Consider the following 19301-nt stretch of genomic DNA (forward strand, 5'->3'; position numbering starts at 1 on the left):
CTGCTTTCACTCAAAAACACAGGAATTAATTTCACTGTGAGAGATGTGAGTCCAGAATTGAAAACCCTGGTGGAAATGAACAAATGTAAATAACATGTATAAATAAGAGTGCAGGTAAACATGACAACTGAACCTTTCACCGTTCTTGTTTTGTTTATTGTTTATTTGTTTATATTTATTGTTTATTTCTATTTTTAGAAATGGAATAATTTAATTGTGGTTTCATTGTCTTGTTCAGGTATAATTCATCCTACATCATTCAGATGTCACATTGTGTTAAAGATTTTAGTTTAACTATATTCACAATATATTTGATGTTTTGATATATGTATGTATGTATGTGTGTGTGTGTGTGTGTGTCTGTGTGTGTGTTCTTCATTATTATTATTTATTATTATTATTTTAGTTTTGACTTAGAGAAAATAAAAGTGCCGCTAATTTAAGTCTTTAATTCTACTGTGTCCTACCCTCATTAGGCATGAAAAATGAATAACTGGACTTTAAATTCAGATGTGTTGCTGCTAGAGGGCCTCAAGGTCACCCGCCGGTCCTCCTTTCCTGCATTTCTCCTCCTCCTCCTCATTTACATCTTCATCATGGTGTCCAACATGAGCCTCATGTTTCTGATATTGATGGAGAGGACCCTCCGTGAGCCCATGTACCTTCTCTTCTGCAATATGAGCGTTAACGATGTTTTTGGGGCAACCACCATCATCCCTCGCCTGCTTAGAGACATTTTTCTTCCCAGTTCGGAGCGGTTCATCCTTTACAACCACTGCGCCCTTCAGGCTTTTTGCAACAACTATCACGCAAGTGTCTCACACACTGTCCTCATGATCATGGCCTTCGACCGATACATGGCCATCTGTAACCCACTACATTACAGCTCCATTATGACCAATCGGATGATGGTGAATCTGTCAGCGTGGGCCTGGGGATCAGTCTTCATCATGGTGGCGATCCTGATAGGACTCAGTGTCCGTCTATCTCGCTGCAGGTGGATTGTGGAAAACCCCTTCTGTGACAATGCCACTCTGTTCAAGCTGTCCTGCGAAAGTATCCTCATCAACAACATCTATGGCCTGGCCTACACGGTGGTCCTGCTGGGCTCCTCCATCGGCAGCGTGACGCTCACTTACTTAAAAGTTGCAACAGTTTGTTTACAAAGTAAGAACAATGTGCTGAACAGCCGAGCGCTGCAGACCTGCAGCACCCACCTCGCCGTTTACCTTCTCTTGCTTCTCTCCGGCTCCATCAACATCATACTTCACCGCTTCCCTCAGTTATCCGACTATAGGAAGCTGGTACACATCCTGCTACACGTTGTACCCCCTGCACTGAATCCTGTCATCTATGGACTCCAAATCAAAGTAGTACGAGAGAAACTTATCATCCTGTTTACAAGAAACTCAAAGACTGCCACATTAATTCAACATTAATGATAATCTAATTCTTCAGGGGTGTATCCCCAAAGTTTGATGATGGATATGAAGAAACTGTGAGTGATTGTGCATATAAACGTTTAGCATCACGTCTCAAATGTAACCAGCTGCACATGATAAAAGGATCTTAGTGAAGCTGAAAATCTTTCATCTTGATAAAATATCTGTGTTTCATTAACCATTATTTTGGAATACTTTGCTCTAATTTGTTTATTTATTTGCCAAATATGCCAACTACCTTATCCCAGGTGTGCCCTGACTCTCACCCAAAGCCACCCCAGTGCCCTGCCGGGGTAAAACACTTTTAGGATGAAGCTGTGCACCTCTTTACTGCTACAAATGCCAATAAATGCTAAATAAACCTAATTAGCTTTAGACTTCAGCAAGTTGTTGCAAATTTTGCAAAGAAACCTGCCGACATGTCTTTGGAGTCCACCGGTTCACCTCCTGCTAGAGCTCACACATGCTCCACATGCATCAATGTATCAGCAACCGTTTGACTGCAGACCTGCATCCCAGGTTGTATGGGATGAGGTAGGTGCATCCTCCCCTCCCAACATCCTGAATGGGCAGATGGTGCTAAAGTGAGTGTCTTCAGAGGCTTCAGTGTAAACATCACACGATCATCATCGTTTTCCTTCAGCCACGATCAACTGTTGTTCTCACAGTCATTTGACTGTACATATGAAAAACTGAGCGTTTCTTAAATGTAAGCTAAAACCTTCGAGTGCTCTCTAGTGGTTGTCTTCAGTACAACTCATAAACCACTTATTTTGTGAAAGAATTTGGTTTACAGAAACCTCTTTTGGTTCAGCCCCTCAGCTCATACACATTTGATGAGCATGCTCATTATTTTTTATTAAGAGGAGGATGAAATTTCCTCTTATCCTTAAGTTCAATCATTTCAAAGATTTTTTTCTCTCTCGCTTGTGCATGCAGGAGTTGTGACAAGAAAGTTCAGGCACTGATCTCATGAGTTTTAATGACATTAATAAATGATGTTTCCTCCTGGGTTTTCTGTGTCTTTCTCTTTATTTGAAGCATAAAACTTCTAATCAGCTCTGAGTGACATGGTTTACTCATTTTATTTAACAGAGCTCATTTTATTTAACAGAGCTGTTCTCAAAAACCAAAACACCAGTTTGATTAAACAAGAACTGTTTAACTGCCATGTTTTCTTGTCTGCAGAATCACATAGAATAGCTGAAGAACATTTGCTTTGTTTATGATGACCTACAAATCAACAGAGAAAACTGACATTGCATTTATGAAGATGACAAACTTTTCATGTGCATCAAAGGTTTTGACAATACTTTTCTAATTTCTTTTGATTGCAAACCATAAATTATGGGATTGAGAATGCCAGGGATGATATGAAACAGAATCATGCAGAGCAACCGATAATGTGTGTGCTGAGGGTAACGATGCAAAGCAATGTTTGATAGTCCAGTAGACAGTTGAACAACAAAAACAGTCAAGTGAGTGCTGCAGGTCTTCAAGGCTTTGTTGTTCACAGACTTGTTGTTGCTGGTCACACAGACAATGGTGATTTTAATGTAGGTCAGAACGATGCTGCCGATCGAGCTGCCCAGCAGCACCGCAGTGAACGTGAGGCCATAGATGTTGTTGATCACCACGCTGTCGCAGGACAGTTTGAACAGAGACGCATTGTCACAGTAAGGGTTTTTGATGAGGGTCCTGCAGCGGTTCAGCCGTATGGTCAGACCCAGCAGAATCCCCACCAGAACAAAGGCCACTGCCCAGGCAAAAACCGTCAGCTTGATCACCATTCTGTGGTTCATGATGGCAGCGTAGCGCAGAGGGTTACAGATGGCCACGTATCTGTCAAATGCCATAATCATGAGGATGGTGTGAGATGTGGTCCCGAACATATGTGTGGTGAAGGCTTGAACCACACACTCATAATAAGTGATGAGGCGTTCAGAGGGAGGGCGCAACGAGTCCACCAGCAAACGTGGAATAAGGATTGAGTTTCCCAGAATGTCGTTAAAGGTCAGGTTGCAAAACAGAAGATACATGGGCTGATGAAGACTGCTGTCAATGAAGATGAGAGTGGCGATGCCCACGTTTGCAACAATTATAAACAGATAGCAAAAAAGTAATAAGAAGAAGGCAGGATAGACAGAGCCCTCTGTGAGAGTTAAGCCCTCCACCTGGAGAATAAAGCTGTTATAGGTGAAGTTTTCCATCTGAAAGAACAAAAACAGCAGTATAAGGATATTGATTAGTTTGTGACAAAACTGGCATTTCAACATGTATTAAATTACACAGCAAACCCACCAAATCAAGCCAATAGAAAATACAATCAAAGATAAATATTCAGTCATATTTCTACCAACATCAAATCAGTAAAAATGGAAATACACTTTAAGATCTGCTTTGTGATTTAGGACCCCCACATCTTTACATAAGACAGTCTGCCTTCAATATTAAAGTTGAACCGTTTTTTATAGATGCAAATTCACCCTCAGGGAATTCATTCTTGAATAACACCATATGATGTAAGATTCAGGTTTTCCTGATGGCTGTTGCTCTCTCGACCGGCAACAATCATTTTGCTTTTGGTATATTTAGGCAGCCACCATGCGAGGTGGGTCAACCATATCCCCTAGTGGAAACATCACAAACCAAACACACAGCTCAAAAACAGGATCATAGCACACACTCATTTTTATTGATAAGAATTTACACGGACCCATGTATATATTTTTAGCTAACCTCTTAGTTAGTGACATTATTGGCAGCACTTATGTTTTTCCCCATTTGCTGGTGGACTTGATGCGTCCTCCCTGTGAACGTCGCATCACTTTTAATGAGTGTGTGGTCAGACCTTTGCCACCCAGCTGTACGGCACCACGTCTCACACCATCCTCATAATTATGGCGTTTGACAGATACATGGCCATCTGTAACCCTCTGTGCTATGCTGCCATCAAGAGCCACAGGATGACGATCAAGCTGACCAAAGGCCAATGCCCAGGTTTCTCCCTGGGCAGTGGCCTTTGTTCTGGTGGGGATTCTGTTGGGTCTGACCATACGGCTGAACCGCTGCAGGACTCTCATCACAAACTCATTCTGTGACAATGCGTCTCTGTTCAAACTGTCCTGCGACAGCGTGGTGATCAACAACATCTATGGCCTCACGTTTACTGTGGTGCTGCTGGGCAGCTCGATCGGCAGCATCATTGGGACGTACACTAAGATCACCCTCGTCTGTGTGACCAACATCAAATCAAATCAAATCAAATCAAATCAAATCAAATCAAATCAAATCAAATCAAATCAAATCAAATCAAATCAAATCAAATCAAATCAAATCAAATCAAATCAAATCAAATCAAATCAAATCAATCTTTATTTATATAGTGTCTTATATAATCAAAATTGTTTCAAGGCGCTTTCCAGAATCTCAGGGCCTAACCCCGGGCAAGCAACAGTGGCAAGGAAAAACTCCCCTTTAACAGGAAGAAACCTTGAGCAGGACCAGGCTCATGTAGGGGGACCCTCCTGCTGATGGCCAGCTGGGTAGAGAGAGAGGAGAGGAGAGGAGAGGAGAGGAGAGGAGAGGAGAGGAGAGGAGAGGAGAGGAGAGGAGAGGAGAGGAGAGGAGGAGAGAGGCACAGAGCACAGAAACACACACAAAAATACACTATACAACGGGTCAGCGGGGCCGGAGGTCATCATGCAGCTCCGAAGGCGGCGATACCTGTAAATGAATAGGGGGGGTGGGGGGGGAAGAAAAACTACACAGGAATCAGCATACCGGTAACTAGTCTGCTTGATGAGGAGGAGGAAAGGAGAGGAAAGGAGAGGAGAGGAGAGGAGAGGAAACCATGACCCAGTGGGGTGACAAAGGCCTTTCAGGTGATCATGTTTCCGGACCCCGGCAGCCTTGGCCTATAACAGCATAACTAAGATGTGACCTAACGATTAGACGACCCCCTAAGTATGATAATTTGTCTATCTATGATAGTAACTGGAACTACAGAATTAGCAACAATAAGCTTTTTCAAAGAGGTAGGTTTTAAGTCTGATCTTAAAAGTAGCGATGGAGTCAGCCTCCCGTACCTGGACAGGGAGCTGGTTCCATAGCAGGGGGACCTGGTAGCTAAATGCTCGGCCCCCCATTCTACTCCTAGAAACTCTGGGAACCACAAGTAGACCAGCATTCTGAGAGCGGAGCGGTCTATTGGGCTGGTAAGGTATCACTAGCTCCTCCAGGTAGGATGGAGCTAGGCCTCTGAGGACCTTGTTGGTCAAATGAAGGGTTTTAAAAATTATTCTAAATTTAACGGGCAGCCAATGAAGCGACGCCATTACAGGAGTTATGTGATCTCTTTTGTCAATGCCTGTCAGAACTGTGGCTGCAGCATTATGGATCAACTGGAGGCTTCTTAAAGAGTTGGTTGGACTCCCTGATAACAAAGAATTACAATAGTCCAGCCTAGAAGTAACAAAAGCATGAATTAACTTTTCAGCAACATGCCGCGTCAGTAGCTTCCTAATCTTTGTGATGTTCCTCAGGTGAAAAAAAGTCTGTGAACCACAAAGCTTTGAAGATCTGCAGCACTCACTTATTTGTATATTTGATCATGTTAATCAGCGGATGTATAGCAATTATTCTACACCGTTTCCCTCAGTACACAGATTACAGGAAACTTAGTGTCATCTTGTTTCTTGTCCTTTCCGGTAGCTTCAATACACAAATTTATGGAGTTCAGTCAAAAGAGATACAAAAGTTTTTGAGAAACTCCACACTACATAAAAAAGAGATCAATTTTAATTTCTTCTTTCTCAAGTGCACAAATCAGTAAATGTACTTTTTTGTGCAGGTAACAATAAATTATCGCAAAATCACAAAATCACATTTTGATTTAATGTGTATGATTTAGAAGTTGCTGTTGAAGGTGAAGGGATGGGTGTTAAAGTTAGCATATCAGTCAGCTACCGCATTTTAAATGGTCAATATTTATCATATTTGCTTTGTTCATATCCATGTCCATACTTCATGAACGTGTGTCTTGTTTCTAAAAATGGGTGTGACAAAGTCCCTCAGACGCATCAAGACTTCTCTTCTGTCATGATGTGCTATGATGTCGCACAGAAGAAAGGCTGAGACTCAATTTAAAGTTGATGACTGATGGATAGAATTTCCTAACTGACACTTCAGTGTTAATAGAGAAGCAGCATATAATGACTGTGTGTGTTACGCAGCCTGGACCAGTGACCCACATTCGCGCGCTTGTGTAAAACTCACATCTGACAAGTACCAGATTATTTCAATCAGTCATAAAAAATTCTTTCTTGTGGAACCACATGTTCTTATAGGGTCTTGAGCTGCATTATGATGCCAGAATTCACCCTGTTGAGGGCTGGATGGACCCTTACTTAGGGAATTTTCTCAGGTTCTTTTCATATTTTTATGGACAGATGTGGGGAAGGGTTCAGATTTGAGGGTCTAAGGTTTTTTTTAGCAGATATAGCAAATGTCATGGGAGGAAGTGGATGCATGGACATGGAAGGTGGAAGCTCAGCAGAGGCTTTTCTCCCTGCCAAATGTGTGCACCATCAATGTACTGGAGGGAGTCAGAAGTGCACAGACAACTTTGGAAACCCAAATTCAAATGGTTGAACTGTGCATCCTCATTTGTGTGCTTTAGTGCTGAGCTGCTTGATGATGCTAGCACGTAGCTCTTTACTGACCAGTCCGTAGATCCCAGGGTTGATGGCTGGGTGGACTACGATAAACAGGATACTGCAGAATTTCTTGACGTTGGGAGACAGTGAGGGTAACTGAAGACTGACAATTATGATGAGTGCAGCTATTCTATAGACCACATACACCACAAGGTGTGTTGCACAGATCTGTAAAGCTTTTGTTTTGATGGTGAAGTCTGTCTAATCACATTTGATTCCAGCATGCAGGATTCTCATATAGGAAAAGGTGATGATGAGGAAGACACTTGTACTCAGAGTCCAGGGCAAGGTCAGACCTAAAAAAAAAAGCCATTTAAATCACCCGGGAAATTAACTCAAAACAATTCTAGTAATTCATTTAATTGTGATAACATCATCATATCTTCCTTTATTCTTACCATTTCTATACACTTTTTCAATATGTATTTAATATTTAACATGTGAAAATTATATTTATAAAAAGAATGCATTTAACATTAATTTAAAATGATGCACTGACCATAGATGTTATTTATGTGGGTAGGGCTGCAGGCCAGATCCAGGATCCCACGGTTGCTGATGTAGACTTGTCGGATGATGTTTCCACACAGCTGGACGTCTACGTGAAAAGCAAAGAGCACGCCAATAGACAGCACAGCAGCGAGCCAGGCCAGGGAGCAGCAGGTGTGCAGGCGAGCCGGTGTCATGATGGTGGCATACCTGAGCGGCTCAAACACAGCCACGTACCTGAGGAACAGAAAGACAGTACCAGTTTGTGCCTCAAGAAAGACATATGTTGGATGTTGGTTCCTAATTTTTTTTTCATTTCAGATATTGAAATCTGAACATGGTGGCCTGATCCCTGGCTGCAGAAACTAGCTCTAGGGACATGGAATGTCACCTCGCTGATGGGAAAAGAGCCTGAGCTGGTGTGTGAGGTTGAGAAGTTCCAACTATATATAGTCGGCCTCACCTCTACGCATAGCAAGCGCTTTGGAACCAGTCTTCTCGAGAGGGTTTGGACTCTCTACCACTCTGGAGTTGCCGATGGTGAGAGGCGACGGGCAGGGGTGGCAATTCTCATTGCTCCCCAGCTCAGTGCCTGTATATTGGAGTAGCCTCCCTTCGCCTTCGGGTGGGGGGACGGCTCCTGACTGTTGTTTGTGCCTATGGCCCAAGCAGCAGTTCAGCGTATCCAACCTTTTTGGAGTCCTTAGAGGAAGTGCTGGAGAGTGCTCCTTCTGGGGGCTCCCTCGTCCTCCTGGGTGACTTCAATGCTCATGTTGGCAGAGACAGTGTGATCTGGAGAGGTGTGATTGGGAAGAACGCCCCCCCTGATCTGAATCCATGTGGTGTTTTGTTGTTGGATTTCTGTGCTCGTCTCAGATTGTCCATATCAAACACCTTGTTCAGGCGTAAAGGCGTCCACATGCCAACTTGGCACCAGGACACCTTAGCCCGCAGATCGATGATCGACTTTGTGGTCGTGTCATCGGATTTGCGGCCGCATGTTCTGGACACCTGGGTGAAGAGAGGGGCAGAGCTGTCAACTGATCAGCACCTGGTGGTGAGTTGGCTCCGATGGTGGGGAAGGATGCCGGACAGACCCGGCAGACCCAAACGTAGTGTGAGGGTCTGCTGGGAAGGCCTGGCAGAGTCTCCTGTCAGAAGGAGCTTCAACTCACACCTTCAGGAGAGCTTTGACCATGTCCCGGGGGAGCCAGGGGACATTGATTCCAAGTGGACCATGTTCCGTGTTGAGGCAGCTGACTGGTGCTGTGGCCGCAAGGTGGTTGGTGCCTGTCGTGGCGGCAATGCCCGAACCCGCTGGTTTACACCAGCGGTGAGGGATGCCGTCAGGCTGAAGAAGGAGTCATATCGGGCCTTACTGGCCTGTGAGACTCCTGAGGCAGCAGTTAGGTACCGGCAGGCCAAGCGGAGTGCAGCTAAGGCGGTTGCTGAGACAAAGAACCGGGCATGGGAAGAGTTCGGTGAGGTCGTGGAGAACAACTTCCGGACAGCTTTGAAAAGGTTCTGGACCAGCATCCAGTGTCTGAGGAAGGGGAAGCAGTGCACTGTCAACACAGTGTATAGTGCCGATGGTGTGCTGCTGACCTCAACTCGGGATGTTGTGGATCAGTGGAAGGAATACTTCGGGGACCTCCTTAATCCCACCAACGTGCCTTCCAGTGAGGAAACAGGGCCTGGGGACCTGTGTCAGGCTCTCATATCTCCGGGGCTGAAGTTGCCGAGGTAGTCAAAAAACTCCTCCTCCTGTCAGGCCTTCCCAGCAGACCCTCACAATATGTTTTGGTCTGCTGGGTCTGTCCGGCATCTTTCCCCAACATCGGAGGCAACTCACCACCAGGTGCTGATCATTTGACAGCTCTGCCCCTCTCTTCACCCGGGTGTCCAGAACTGAAGAAGCCTTCTGGATAGAAGGCGAAACGTCTTCAAAGAGAAGAAACACAGTCCAGTTGACAGAGAAAACTACCTTGGTTATGAATTTGACTTTCACTTCTATTGTAAAAGCAACTTATTGACCTCTTAGGATCCGGACCACAGCCTGAGGTTCTTGGCTGGGGCCCTATGTGGTTGTTCCAGAGTCAAATCATTTCATCTGATATTTCTTGTGCATCCAATATTTATATTTCATGAACATTAGGAAATTGTTTCATATTTCCAAAAAGGACAATGTTTCAAAAATATCAGGTTTTTATAACTACTGCCACAACTGCTTCCATTCATAAATGAATGTATGTATAGATCATTTTGTATTCTATTTACTTAGGATTATTTAATACTATTTAGATGAACTCCAGAAGTCTCTGCAACACAGTTGAATCAGCAGCTCTTTTCTCAATCAATCTTCATTTATATAATGTCTTTTACAATCAAAATTGTTTCTAGGTGCTTTACAGAATCCCAGGGCCTGACCCCAAACAAGCAACAGTGGCAAGGAAAATCTCCACTTTAACAAGAAGAAACCTTGAGCAGGACCAGGCTCATGTAGGGGGATAAATAATGTGTCAGGGCTCTAGTGCACGTTGGTTCACTTTCAAACACTAGTGGGACAGTAACAGAAAATCGGTAATGTCTCGGTCCAGCAGGATCAACTCAATGTGTTAAAGGGAAACACTGTTGCCAAGAAATACGTTGTTCTTGGCTGAGCAATACCCTTGAGGCATCTTCGTCCATCTTATAAAGAGTGCCCAGCTGAGGTTGTAACTGAGCACCTGCTAGGAGAAGGTGAGACCATAGAAATTTCTGTTCGTACAACCCTTCACTCAGTGATCTGTTTGCTCTTTGTGTGTCAGAAATCACATATGTGAGTATTTCTGCAGGCGTATGTCTTCAGACTTTGTCAGACTAAATTGTGTCTGTATTTACTGAGTTGTTTTTCTTGTCTCTCAACCTTTGTGTTGTCGACTATCACATAACCCGTTGGCTACGGGCGTGGTGGCGTGAGCATGCTAAGGTTTCCAGATCAGGGAGTCGGGCCCGTCCGTGTTTATAGGTTCTTTTGTTTTTATGTATTTTCTCCAGATTCTCTGCTTTCACTCAAAAACACAGGAATTAATTTCACTGTGAGAGATGTGAGTCCAGAATTGAAAACCCTGGTGGAAATGAACAAATGTAAATAACATGTATAAATAAGAGTGCAGGTAAACATGACAACTGAACCTTTCACCGTTCTTGTTTTGTTTATTTGTTTATTTTGTTTATATTTATTGTTTATTTCTATTTTTAGAAATGGAATAATTTAATTGTGGTTTCATTGTCTTGTTCAGGTATAATTCATCCTACATCATTCAGATGTCACATTGTGTTAAAGATTTTAGTTTAACTATATTCACAATATATTTGATGTTTTGATATATGTATGTATGTATGTGTGTGTGTGTGTGTGTGTGTCTGTGTGTGTGTTCTTCATTATTATTATTTATTATTATTTTTTTAGTTTTGACTTAGAGAAAATAAAAGTGCCGCTAATTTAAGTCTTTAATTCTACTGTGTCTGTCCCTCATTAGGCATGAAAAATGAATAACTGGACTTTAAATTCAGATGTGTTGCTGCTAGAGGGCCTCAAGGTCACCCGCCGGTCCTCCTTTCCTGCATTTCTCCTCCTCCTCCTCATTTACATCTTCATCATGGTGTCCAACATGAGCCTCATGTTTCTGATATTGATGGAGAGGACCCTCCGTGAGCCCATGTACCTTCTCTTCTGCAATATGAGCGTTAACGATGTTTTTGGGGCAACCACCATCATCCCTCGCCTGCTTAGAGACATTTTTCTTCCCAGTTCGGAGCGGTTCATCCTTTACAACCACTGCGCCCTTCAGGCTTTTTGCAACAACTATCACGCAAGTGTCTCACACACTGTCCTCATGATCATGGCCTTCGACCGATACATGGCCATCTGTAACCCACTACATTACAGCTCCATTATGACCAATCGGATGATGGTGAATCTGTCAGCGTGGGCCTGGGGATCAGTCTTCATCATGGTGGCGATCCTGATAGGACTCAGTGTCCGTCTATCTCGCTGCAGGTGGATTGTGGAAAACCCCTTCTGTGACAATGCCACCCTGTTCAAGCTGTCCTGCGAAAGTATCCTCATCAACAACATCTATGGCCTGGCCTACACGGTGGTCCTGCTGGGCTCCTCCATCGGCAGCGTGACGCTCACTTACTTAAAAGTTGCAACAGTTTGTTTACAAAGTAAGAACAATGTGCTGAACAGCCGAGCGCTGCAGACCTGCAGCACCCACCTCGCCGTTTACCTTCTCTTGCTTCTCTCCGGCTCCATCACCATCATACTTCACCGCTTCCCTCAGTTATCCGACCATAGGAAGCTGGTACACATCCTGCTACATGTTGCGCCCCCTGCACTGAATCCTGTCATCTATGGACTCCAAATCAAAGTAGTACGAGAGAAACTTATCATCCTGTTTACAAGAAACTCAAAGACTGCCTCAATAATTCAACATTAATGATAATCTAATTCTTCAGGGGTGTATCCCTAAAGTTTGATGATGGATATGAAGAAACTGTGAGTGATTGTGCATATAAACGTTTAGCATCACGTCTCAAATGTAACCAGCTGCACATGATAAAATAATCTCAGTGAAGCTGAAAATCTTTCATCTTGATAAAATATCGGTGTTTCATTAACCATTATTTTGGAATACTTCGCTCTAATTTCTTTATTTATTTGCCAAATATGCCAACTACCTTATCCCAGGTGTGCCCTGACTCTCACCCAAAGCCATCCCCAGTACCCTACCGGGGTAAAACACTTTGAGGATGAAGCTGTGCACCTCTTTACTGCTACAAATGCCAATAAATGCTAAATAAACCTAATTAGCTTTAGACTTCAGCAAGTTGTTGCAAATTTTGCAAAGAAACCTGCCGACATGTCTTTGGAGTCCACCGGTTCACCTCCTGCTAGAGCTCACACATGCTCCACATGCATCAATGTATCAGCAACCGTTTGACTGCAGACCTGCATCCCAGGTTGTATGGGATGAGGTAGGTGCATCCTCCCCTCCCAACATCCTGAATGGGCAGATGGTGCTAAAGTGAGTGTCTTCAGAGGCTTCAGTGTAAACATCACACAATCATCATGGTTTTCCTTCAGCCACGATCAACTGTTGTTCTCACAGTCATTTGACTGTACATATGAAAAACTGAGCGTTTCTCAAATGTAAGCTAAAACCTTCGAGTGCTCTCTAGTGGTTGTCTTCAGTACAACTCATAAACCACTTATTTTGTGAAAGAATTTGGTTTACAGAAACCTCTTTTGGTTCAGCCCCTCAGCTCATACACATTTGATGAGCATGTTCATTATTTTTTATTAAGAGGAGGATGAAATTTCCTCTTATCCTTAAGTTCAATCATTTCAAAGATTTTTTTCTCTCTCTCGCTTGTGCATGCAGGAGTTGTAACAACAAGGTTCAGGCACTGAGCTCATGAGTTTTAATGACATTAATAAATGATGTTTCCTCCTGGGTTTTCTGTGTCTTTCTCTTTATTTGAAGCATAACACTTCTAATCAGCTCTGAGTGACATTGTGTTGACATGATTATTTCCTCATTTTATTTAACAGAGCTGTTCTCAAAAACAAAAACACCAGTTTGATTAAACAGGAACTGTTTAACTGCCATGTTTTCTTGTCTGCAGAATCACATAGAATAGCTGAAGAACATTTGCTTTGTTTATGATGACCTACAAATCAACAGAGAAAACTGACATTGCATTTATGAAAATGACAAACTTTTCATGTGCATCAAAGGTTTTGACAATACTTTTCTAATTTCTTTTGATTGCAAACCATAAATTATGGGATTGAGAATGCCAGGGACGATATGAAACAGAATCATGCAGAGCAACCGATAATGTCTGTGCTGAGGGTAACGATGCAAAGCAATGTTTGATAGTCCAGTAGTCAATAGAACTACAAAAACAGTCAAGTGAGTGCTGCAGGTCTTCAAGGCTTTGCTGTTCAGAGACTTGTTGTTGCTGGTCACACAGACAATGGTGATTTTAATGTAGGTCAGAACGATGCTGCCGATCGAGCTGCCCAGCAGCACCGCAGTGAACGTGAGGCCGTAGATGTTGTTGATCACCACACTGTCGCAGGACAGTTTGAACAGAGACGCATTGTCACAGTAAGGGTTTTTGATGAGGGTCCTGCAGCGGTTCAGCCGTATGGTCAGACCCAGCAGAATCCCTACCAGAAAAAAGGCCACTGCCCAGGCAGAAACCGTCAGCTTGATCACCATTCTGTGGTTCATGATGGCAGCGTAGCGCAGAGGGTTACAGATGGCCACATATCTGTCAAACGCCATAATCATGAGGACGGTGTGAGACGTGGTCCCGAACATATGTGTGGTGAAGGCTTGAACCACACACTCATAATAAGTGATGAGGCGTTCAGAGGGAGGGCGCAACGAGTCCACCAGCAAACGTGGAATAAGGATTGAGTTTCCCAAAATGTCGTTAAAGGTCAGGTTGCAAAACAGAAGATACATGGGCTGCTGAAGACTGCTGTCAATGAAGATGAGAGTGGCGATGCCCACGTTTGCAACAATTATAAACAGATAGCAAAAAAGGAATAAGAAGAAGGCAGGATAGACAGAGCCCTCTGTGAGAGTTAAGCCCTCCACCTGGAGAATAAAGCTGTTATAGGTGAAGTTTTCCATCTGAAAGAACAAAAACAGCAGTATAAGGATATTGATTAGTTTGTGACAAAACTGGCATTTCAACATGTATTAAATTACACAGCAAACCCACCAAATCAAGCCAATAGAAAATACAATCAAAGATAAATATTCAGTCATATTTCTACCAACATCAAATCAGTAAAAATGGAAATACACTTTAAGATCTGCTTTGCGATTTAGGACCCCCACATCTTTACATAAGACAGTCTGCCTTCAATATTAAAGTTGAACCGTTTTTTATAGATGCAAATTCACCCTCAGGGAATTCATTCTTGAATAACACCATATGATGTAAGATTCAGGTTTTTCTGATGGCTGTTGCTCTCTCGACCGGCAACAATCATTTTGCTTTTGGTATATTTAGGCAGCCACCGTGCGAGGTGGGTCAACCATATCCCCTAGTGGAAACATCACAAACCAAACACACAGCTCAAAAACAGGATCATAGCACACGCTCATTTTTATTGATAAGAATTTACACGGACCCATGTATATATTTTTAGCTAACCTCTTAGTTAGTGACATTATTGGCAGCACTTATGTTTTTCCCCATTTGCTGGTGGACTTGTTGCGTCCTCCCTGTGAACGTCGCATCACTTTTAATGAGTGTGTGGTCAGGCCTTTGCCACCCAGCTGTACGGCACCACGTCTCACACCATCCTCATAATTATGGCGTTTGACAGATACATGGCCATCTGTAACCCTCTGTGCTATGCTGCCATCAAGAGCCACAGGATGACGATCAAGCTGACCAAAGGCCAATGCCCAGGTTTCTCCCTGGGCAGTGGCCTTTGTTCTAGTGCAGAGGTCGGCAACCCAAAATGTTGGAAGAGCCATATTGGACCAAAAAAACAAGAAACAAATCTGTCTGGAGCCGCAAAAAATTAAAGCCTTATATAGGGCTTATAATAAAGGCAACACATGCTGTAAGTGTCTATATTAGCTGTATTAGCCTACTTTCCAAATGATAATAAGGCTACAAATACATAATGAGCATTCATGATTAAATGTTTATTTTCCCTGCAGCGCATCCTGGAGAGAATGACGCACCACGTGGCCACTCTGCTGTGCGATGGAGCTTTAAGTTTAACTTCCATTATAATGAGATGTTGAAATTAAATATTTATTATACACATTTATACAGCATTGGAGAACTTTAAGAATGTTTGTCACGTTTTTCCTCCTGCAGAAATTATATTAAAACAATTTCCATTTTCATATTTTTGAAAAAGCTCCAGGGAGCCACTAGGGCGGCGCCAAAGAGCCGCATGTGGCTCCAGAGCCACGGGTTGCCGACAGCTGTTCTAGTGGGATTCTGTTGAGGCCCGTGAGACTCCTGAGGCAGCAGTTAGGTACTGGCAGGCCAAGCGGCGTGCAGCTAAGGCGGTTGCTGAGACAAAGAACCGGGCATGGGAAGAGTTCAGTGAGGTCGTGGAGAACGACTTCCAGACAGCTTTGAAAAGGTTCTGGACCACCATCCAGCGTCTGAGGAAGGGGAAGCAGTGCACTGTCAACACAGTGTATAGTGCCGATGGTGTGCTGCTGACCTCAACTCGGGATGTTGTGGATCAGTGGAAGGAATACTTCGGGGACCTCCTTAATCCCACCAACGCGCCTTCCAGTGAGGAAACAGGGCCTGGGGACCTGTGTCAGGCTCTCGTATCTCCGGGGCTGAAGTTGCCGAGGTAGTCAAAAAACTCCTCCTCCTGTCAGGCCTTCCCAGCAGACCCTCACAATATGTTTTGGTCTGCTGGGTCTGTCCGGCATCTTTCCCCAACATCGGAGGCAACTCACCACCAGGTGCTGATCAATTGACAGCTCTGCCCCTCTCTTCACCCGGGTGTCCAGAACTGAAGAAGCCTTCTGGATAGAAGGCGAAACGTCTTCAAAGAGAAGAAACACAGTCCAGTTGACAGAGAAAACTACCTTGGTTATGAATTTGACTTTCACTTCTATTGTAAAAGCAACTTATTGACCTCTTAGGAGCCAGACCACAGCCTGAGTTTCTTGGCTGGGGCCCTATGTGGTTGCTCCAGAGTCAAATCATTTCATCTGATATTTCTTGTGCATCCAATATTTATATTTCATGAACATTAGGAAATTGTTTCATATTTTGAAATTCAAAAAGGACAATGTTTCAAAAATATCAGGTTTTTATAACTACTGCCACAACTGCTTCCATTCATAAATGAATGTATGTATAGATCATTTTGTATTCTATTTACTTAGGATTATTTAATACTATTTAGATGAACTCCAGAAGTCTCTGCAACACAGTTCAATCAGCAGCTCTTTTCTCAATCAATCTTCATTTATATAATGTCTTTTACAATCAAAATTGTTTCTAGGCGCTTGACAGAATCTCAGGGCCTGACCCCAAACAAGCAACAGTGGCAAGGAAAATCTCCACTTTAACAAGAAGAAACCTTGAGCAGGACCAGGCTCATGTAGGGGGACCCTCCTGCTGATTGCCGGCTGGGTAGAGAGAGAGGAGAAGTGGGGAGGACAGGTAGAGGAGAGAATAGGTAGGAGAGGAGAGGAGAGGAGAGGAGAGGAGAGGAGAGGAGAGGAGAGGAGAGGAGAGAATAGGTATAGATCATAGAAAATACAGACAGAAATAAATTATATTACCCTAAGTAAAGTAAGCTGCCGGTAGAGTCAAGTTGAGTGGGTCAGCGGGGTCGGATATCATTACGCAGCTCTGAAGGCGGCGATACCTGGAGATGAATATGAGGGGGGGGGGGGGGGGGGGGGGGGGGGGGGAGCAGAAAAACTAAACAAGAAATAACATCTCCCCCTGCTACTGTGTTTCCATAGCAACCTGTAATAGGCTGTCACAGCAAGATTAATCTGTAACACGGCACCATTTGTGTGTACACAGAGGGCCTTGTTAGAATAGGTTGTCTCCGGACCCGAAAGCAGGCAACATGCAGTGGGGAATAGTGTCCTGAAACATTGGTCCCCAACCACCGGGCCACAGACCGGTACCGGGCCGCACAAGAAATAATTAAATGATTCCATTTTATGCATTAGCTGAGTCTGAATGATCTTTTATTTTGAAAAACATTTTGGGAAATGACCGGATTCTCTTGGTTACGTCTTAAGCGCCAACATTGAACCCACAAGTGAGCAAAATGAGTAAAAAACAGACGTCTTTTTAAAAAAAATAAAATAAAATTGCGCAATCAAGAGATGGGAGAAGAGCCCTCTTCCAAGAAAAAGAAAGCTTTTGACAGACAGTATCATGAGTTCTACGGAAAATATGGATTTAACCCGGTAGGTGATTCCCGCACACCAAGCCCACTCTGCGTAATTTGTGGCGACTGGCTCGCTAATGAGGCAATGAAGCTTTCAAAACTACTTCGCCACTTCACCACCCAGCACCCTAGTTTCAAAGACAAGCCCCTGGAGTATTTTGAAAGAAAAAAAACAGGAACACAATGGGCAGAAGAAGGGCCACCACATCAGTAAATGTGAACGTACTGAGAGCATCATACCTGGTGTTCCAGTATTCTGTGTTAAAGTCATGGCAGAATACCCTGAAATCACCACCACAGCACTGAAAACCCGGTTGCCATTTCCGACATTCTATCTATGTGAAGCGAGATTTTCTGCGGTGACAACAACTAAAACAAAACAATGAAGTAGACTGGGCATAAGCAACACACTTTGGGTGTCATTGTCTTCCATCACTCCCAGATGGGACCGTCTCGTTGCAGAGAAACAAGCACAGGGCTCCCATTGATTTGTCGTTAAGGTGAGTCAAAATCTTCATGAAAATAAAATGCTCTTTATATTCGTCTTTGTAGCGTTGCTGTAGCTTATTTTGAAGGGATGTTTAAACGTTATCGTAGCGAGTAGGAGAGAGTAGCGCTTGTGAGTCTTTGTGGGCACACTTATCCGGCAGTTCAACAACTCCGGGCCACAGTAAAATTTCCAAGCGCTGACCGGTCCGCGGTGATAAAAAGGTTGGGGACCACTGTCCCTGTCGAGAGGTACAAGATTGATTTGGCCCTCATGCTCCCCAGTTGGGGCTGGATTCTTCTATGTTCAGAAGAAGGACGGTTCACTGCAGCCCTGCATCGATTGCTGGGCTCTGAATGAGATCACGGTCAGGAATAAGTATCCGCTGCCCCTCCTCGACACTGCCTTCGCCCCTCTCCACCGGGCCCAGATCTTTTCTAAGCTTGACCTTGTGAGGGTCACCGGCGCTGTTCTTTACTCTTATGTTAAGACTCAGACAAACCACGCAAGTCCTTGCAAGGGAGAGCTGAGCAGCAGTTCAAGCTTCTTCTCTCAACTCCGCTCCTCTGCTGCTCGCTCACCTCTTTTATTTGGTGCACACAAGATTTATGTCAATCAGGACCTCACGATTCCTTGTTTCCTATCTACTTTTCCCATCTTTACGACCTCCTCGTCTTATCGAACAGGGTACCTCCAAGTGCTGGTTATATAAACAGCTCCAGCACTTAAACATTCACACATTCCTTTTCTTAAACACTCCTTAAACACTCTAAATCTACTCACCATAGCATTGAAATGATAATAGTAATAATAACAATAATTCTTCTCACAACCTTCACAACACCTTTTTTTCTGGTGCGGATCCAAGAAGGGGATGAGTGAAAGACGGCCTTCAACACCCCGTTGGGCCATTTTGAGTACCTTGTCATGGGTTTTGGACTAACCAACGCCCCCGCCATTTTCCAGTCAATCTTTATTTATATAGCATCTTTTACAATCAGAATTGTTTCTAGGCGTTTTACAGAATCCCAGGGCCTGACAAGCAACAGTGGAAAGGAAAAACTCCCCTTTAAAAGGAAGAAACCTTGAGCAGGACCAGGCTCAAGTAGGGGGACCCACCTGCTGATGGCCAGCTGGGTAGAGAGAGAGGAGAAGGGGGGAGGACAGGTAGAGGAGAGAATAGATAGGAGAGG

At 43.8% G+C, this 19301-nt stretch overlaps 4 protein-coding genes and 1 pseudogene across 4 annotated transcripts; 3 read left to right on the forward strand and 2 right to left on the reverse strand.

Annotated features, from left to right (window-relative positions):
* The first annotated feature begins 485 nt into the window (after window positions 1-485).
* Window positions 486-1616, forward strand: LOC115252639 (olfactory receptor 52J3-like). The gene has a single exon (XM_029848359.1). It carries the CDS (start codon window positions 486-488, stop codon window positions 1437-1439), a length of 954 nt encoding a protein of 317 aa, XP_029704219.1. The 3' UTR covers window positions 1440-1616.
* Window positions 1617-2707: 1091 nt separating this feature from the next.
* LOC115252732 (putative gustatory receptor clone PTE03) lies at window positions 2708-3652 on the reverse strand. Its single transcript, XM_029848677.1, has one exon. The coding sequence runs from the start codon at window positions 3650-3652 to the stop codon at window positions 2708-2710; it is 945 nt and encodes a 314-aa protein (XP_029704537.1).
* Window positions 3653-3817: 165 nt separating this feature from the next.
* On the forward strand, window positions 3818-6276 carry LOC101072084 (putative gustatory receptor clone PTE03; annotated as a pseudogene).
* Window positions 6277-11178: 4902 nt separating this feature from the next.
* On the forward strand, window positions 11179-12132 carry LOC101079868 (olfactory receptor 52J3). The gene has a single exon (XM_003978264.2). The coding sequence runs from the start codon at window positions 11179-11181 to the stop codon at window positions 12130-12132; it is 954 nt and encodes a 317-aa protein (XP_003978313.2).
* Window positions 12133-13398: 1266 nt separating this feature from the next.
* Window positions 13399-14343, reverse strand: LOC101075872 (putative gustatory receptor clone PTE03). Its single transcript, XM_003979297.1, has one exon. The coding sequence runs from the start codon at window positions 14341-14343 to the stop codon at window positions 13399-13401; it is 945 nt and encodes a 314-aa protein (XP_003979346.1).
* Window positions 14344-19301: the final 4958 nt, after the last annotated feature.

The sequence above is a fragment of the Takifugu rubripes genome, chromosome 15 (assembly GCF_901000725.2).
Source record: "Takifugu rubripes chromosome 15, fTakRub1.2, whole genome shotgun sequence".
NCBI classification, from domain to species: Eukaryota; Metazoa; Chordata; class Actinopteri; order Tetraodontiformes; family Tetraodontidae; genus Takifugu; species Takifugu rubripes.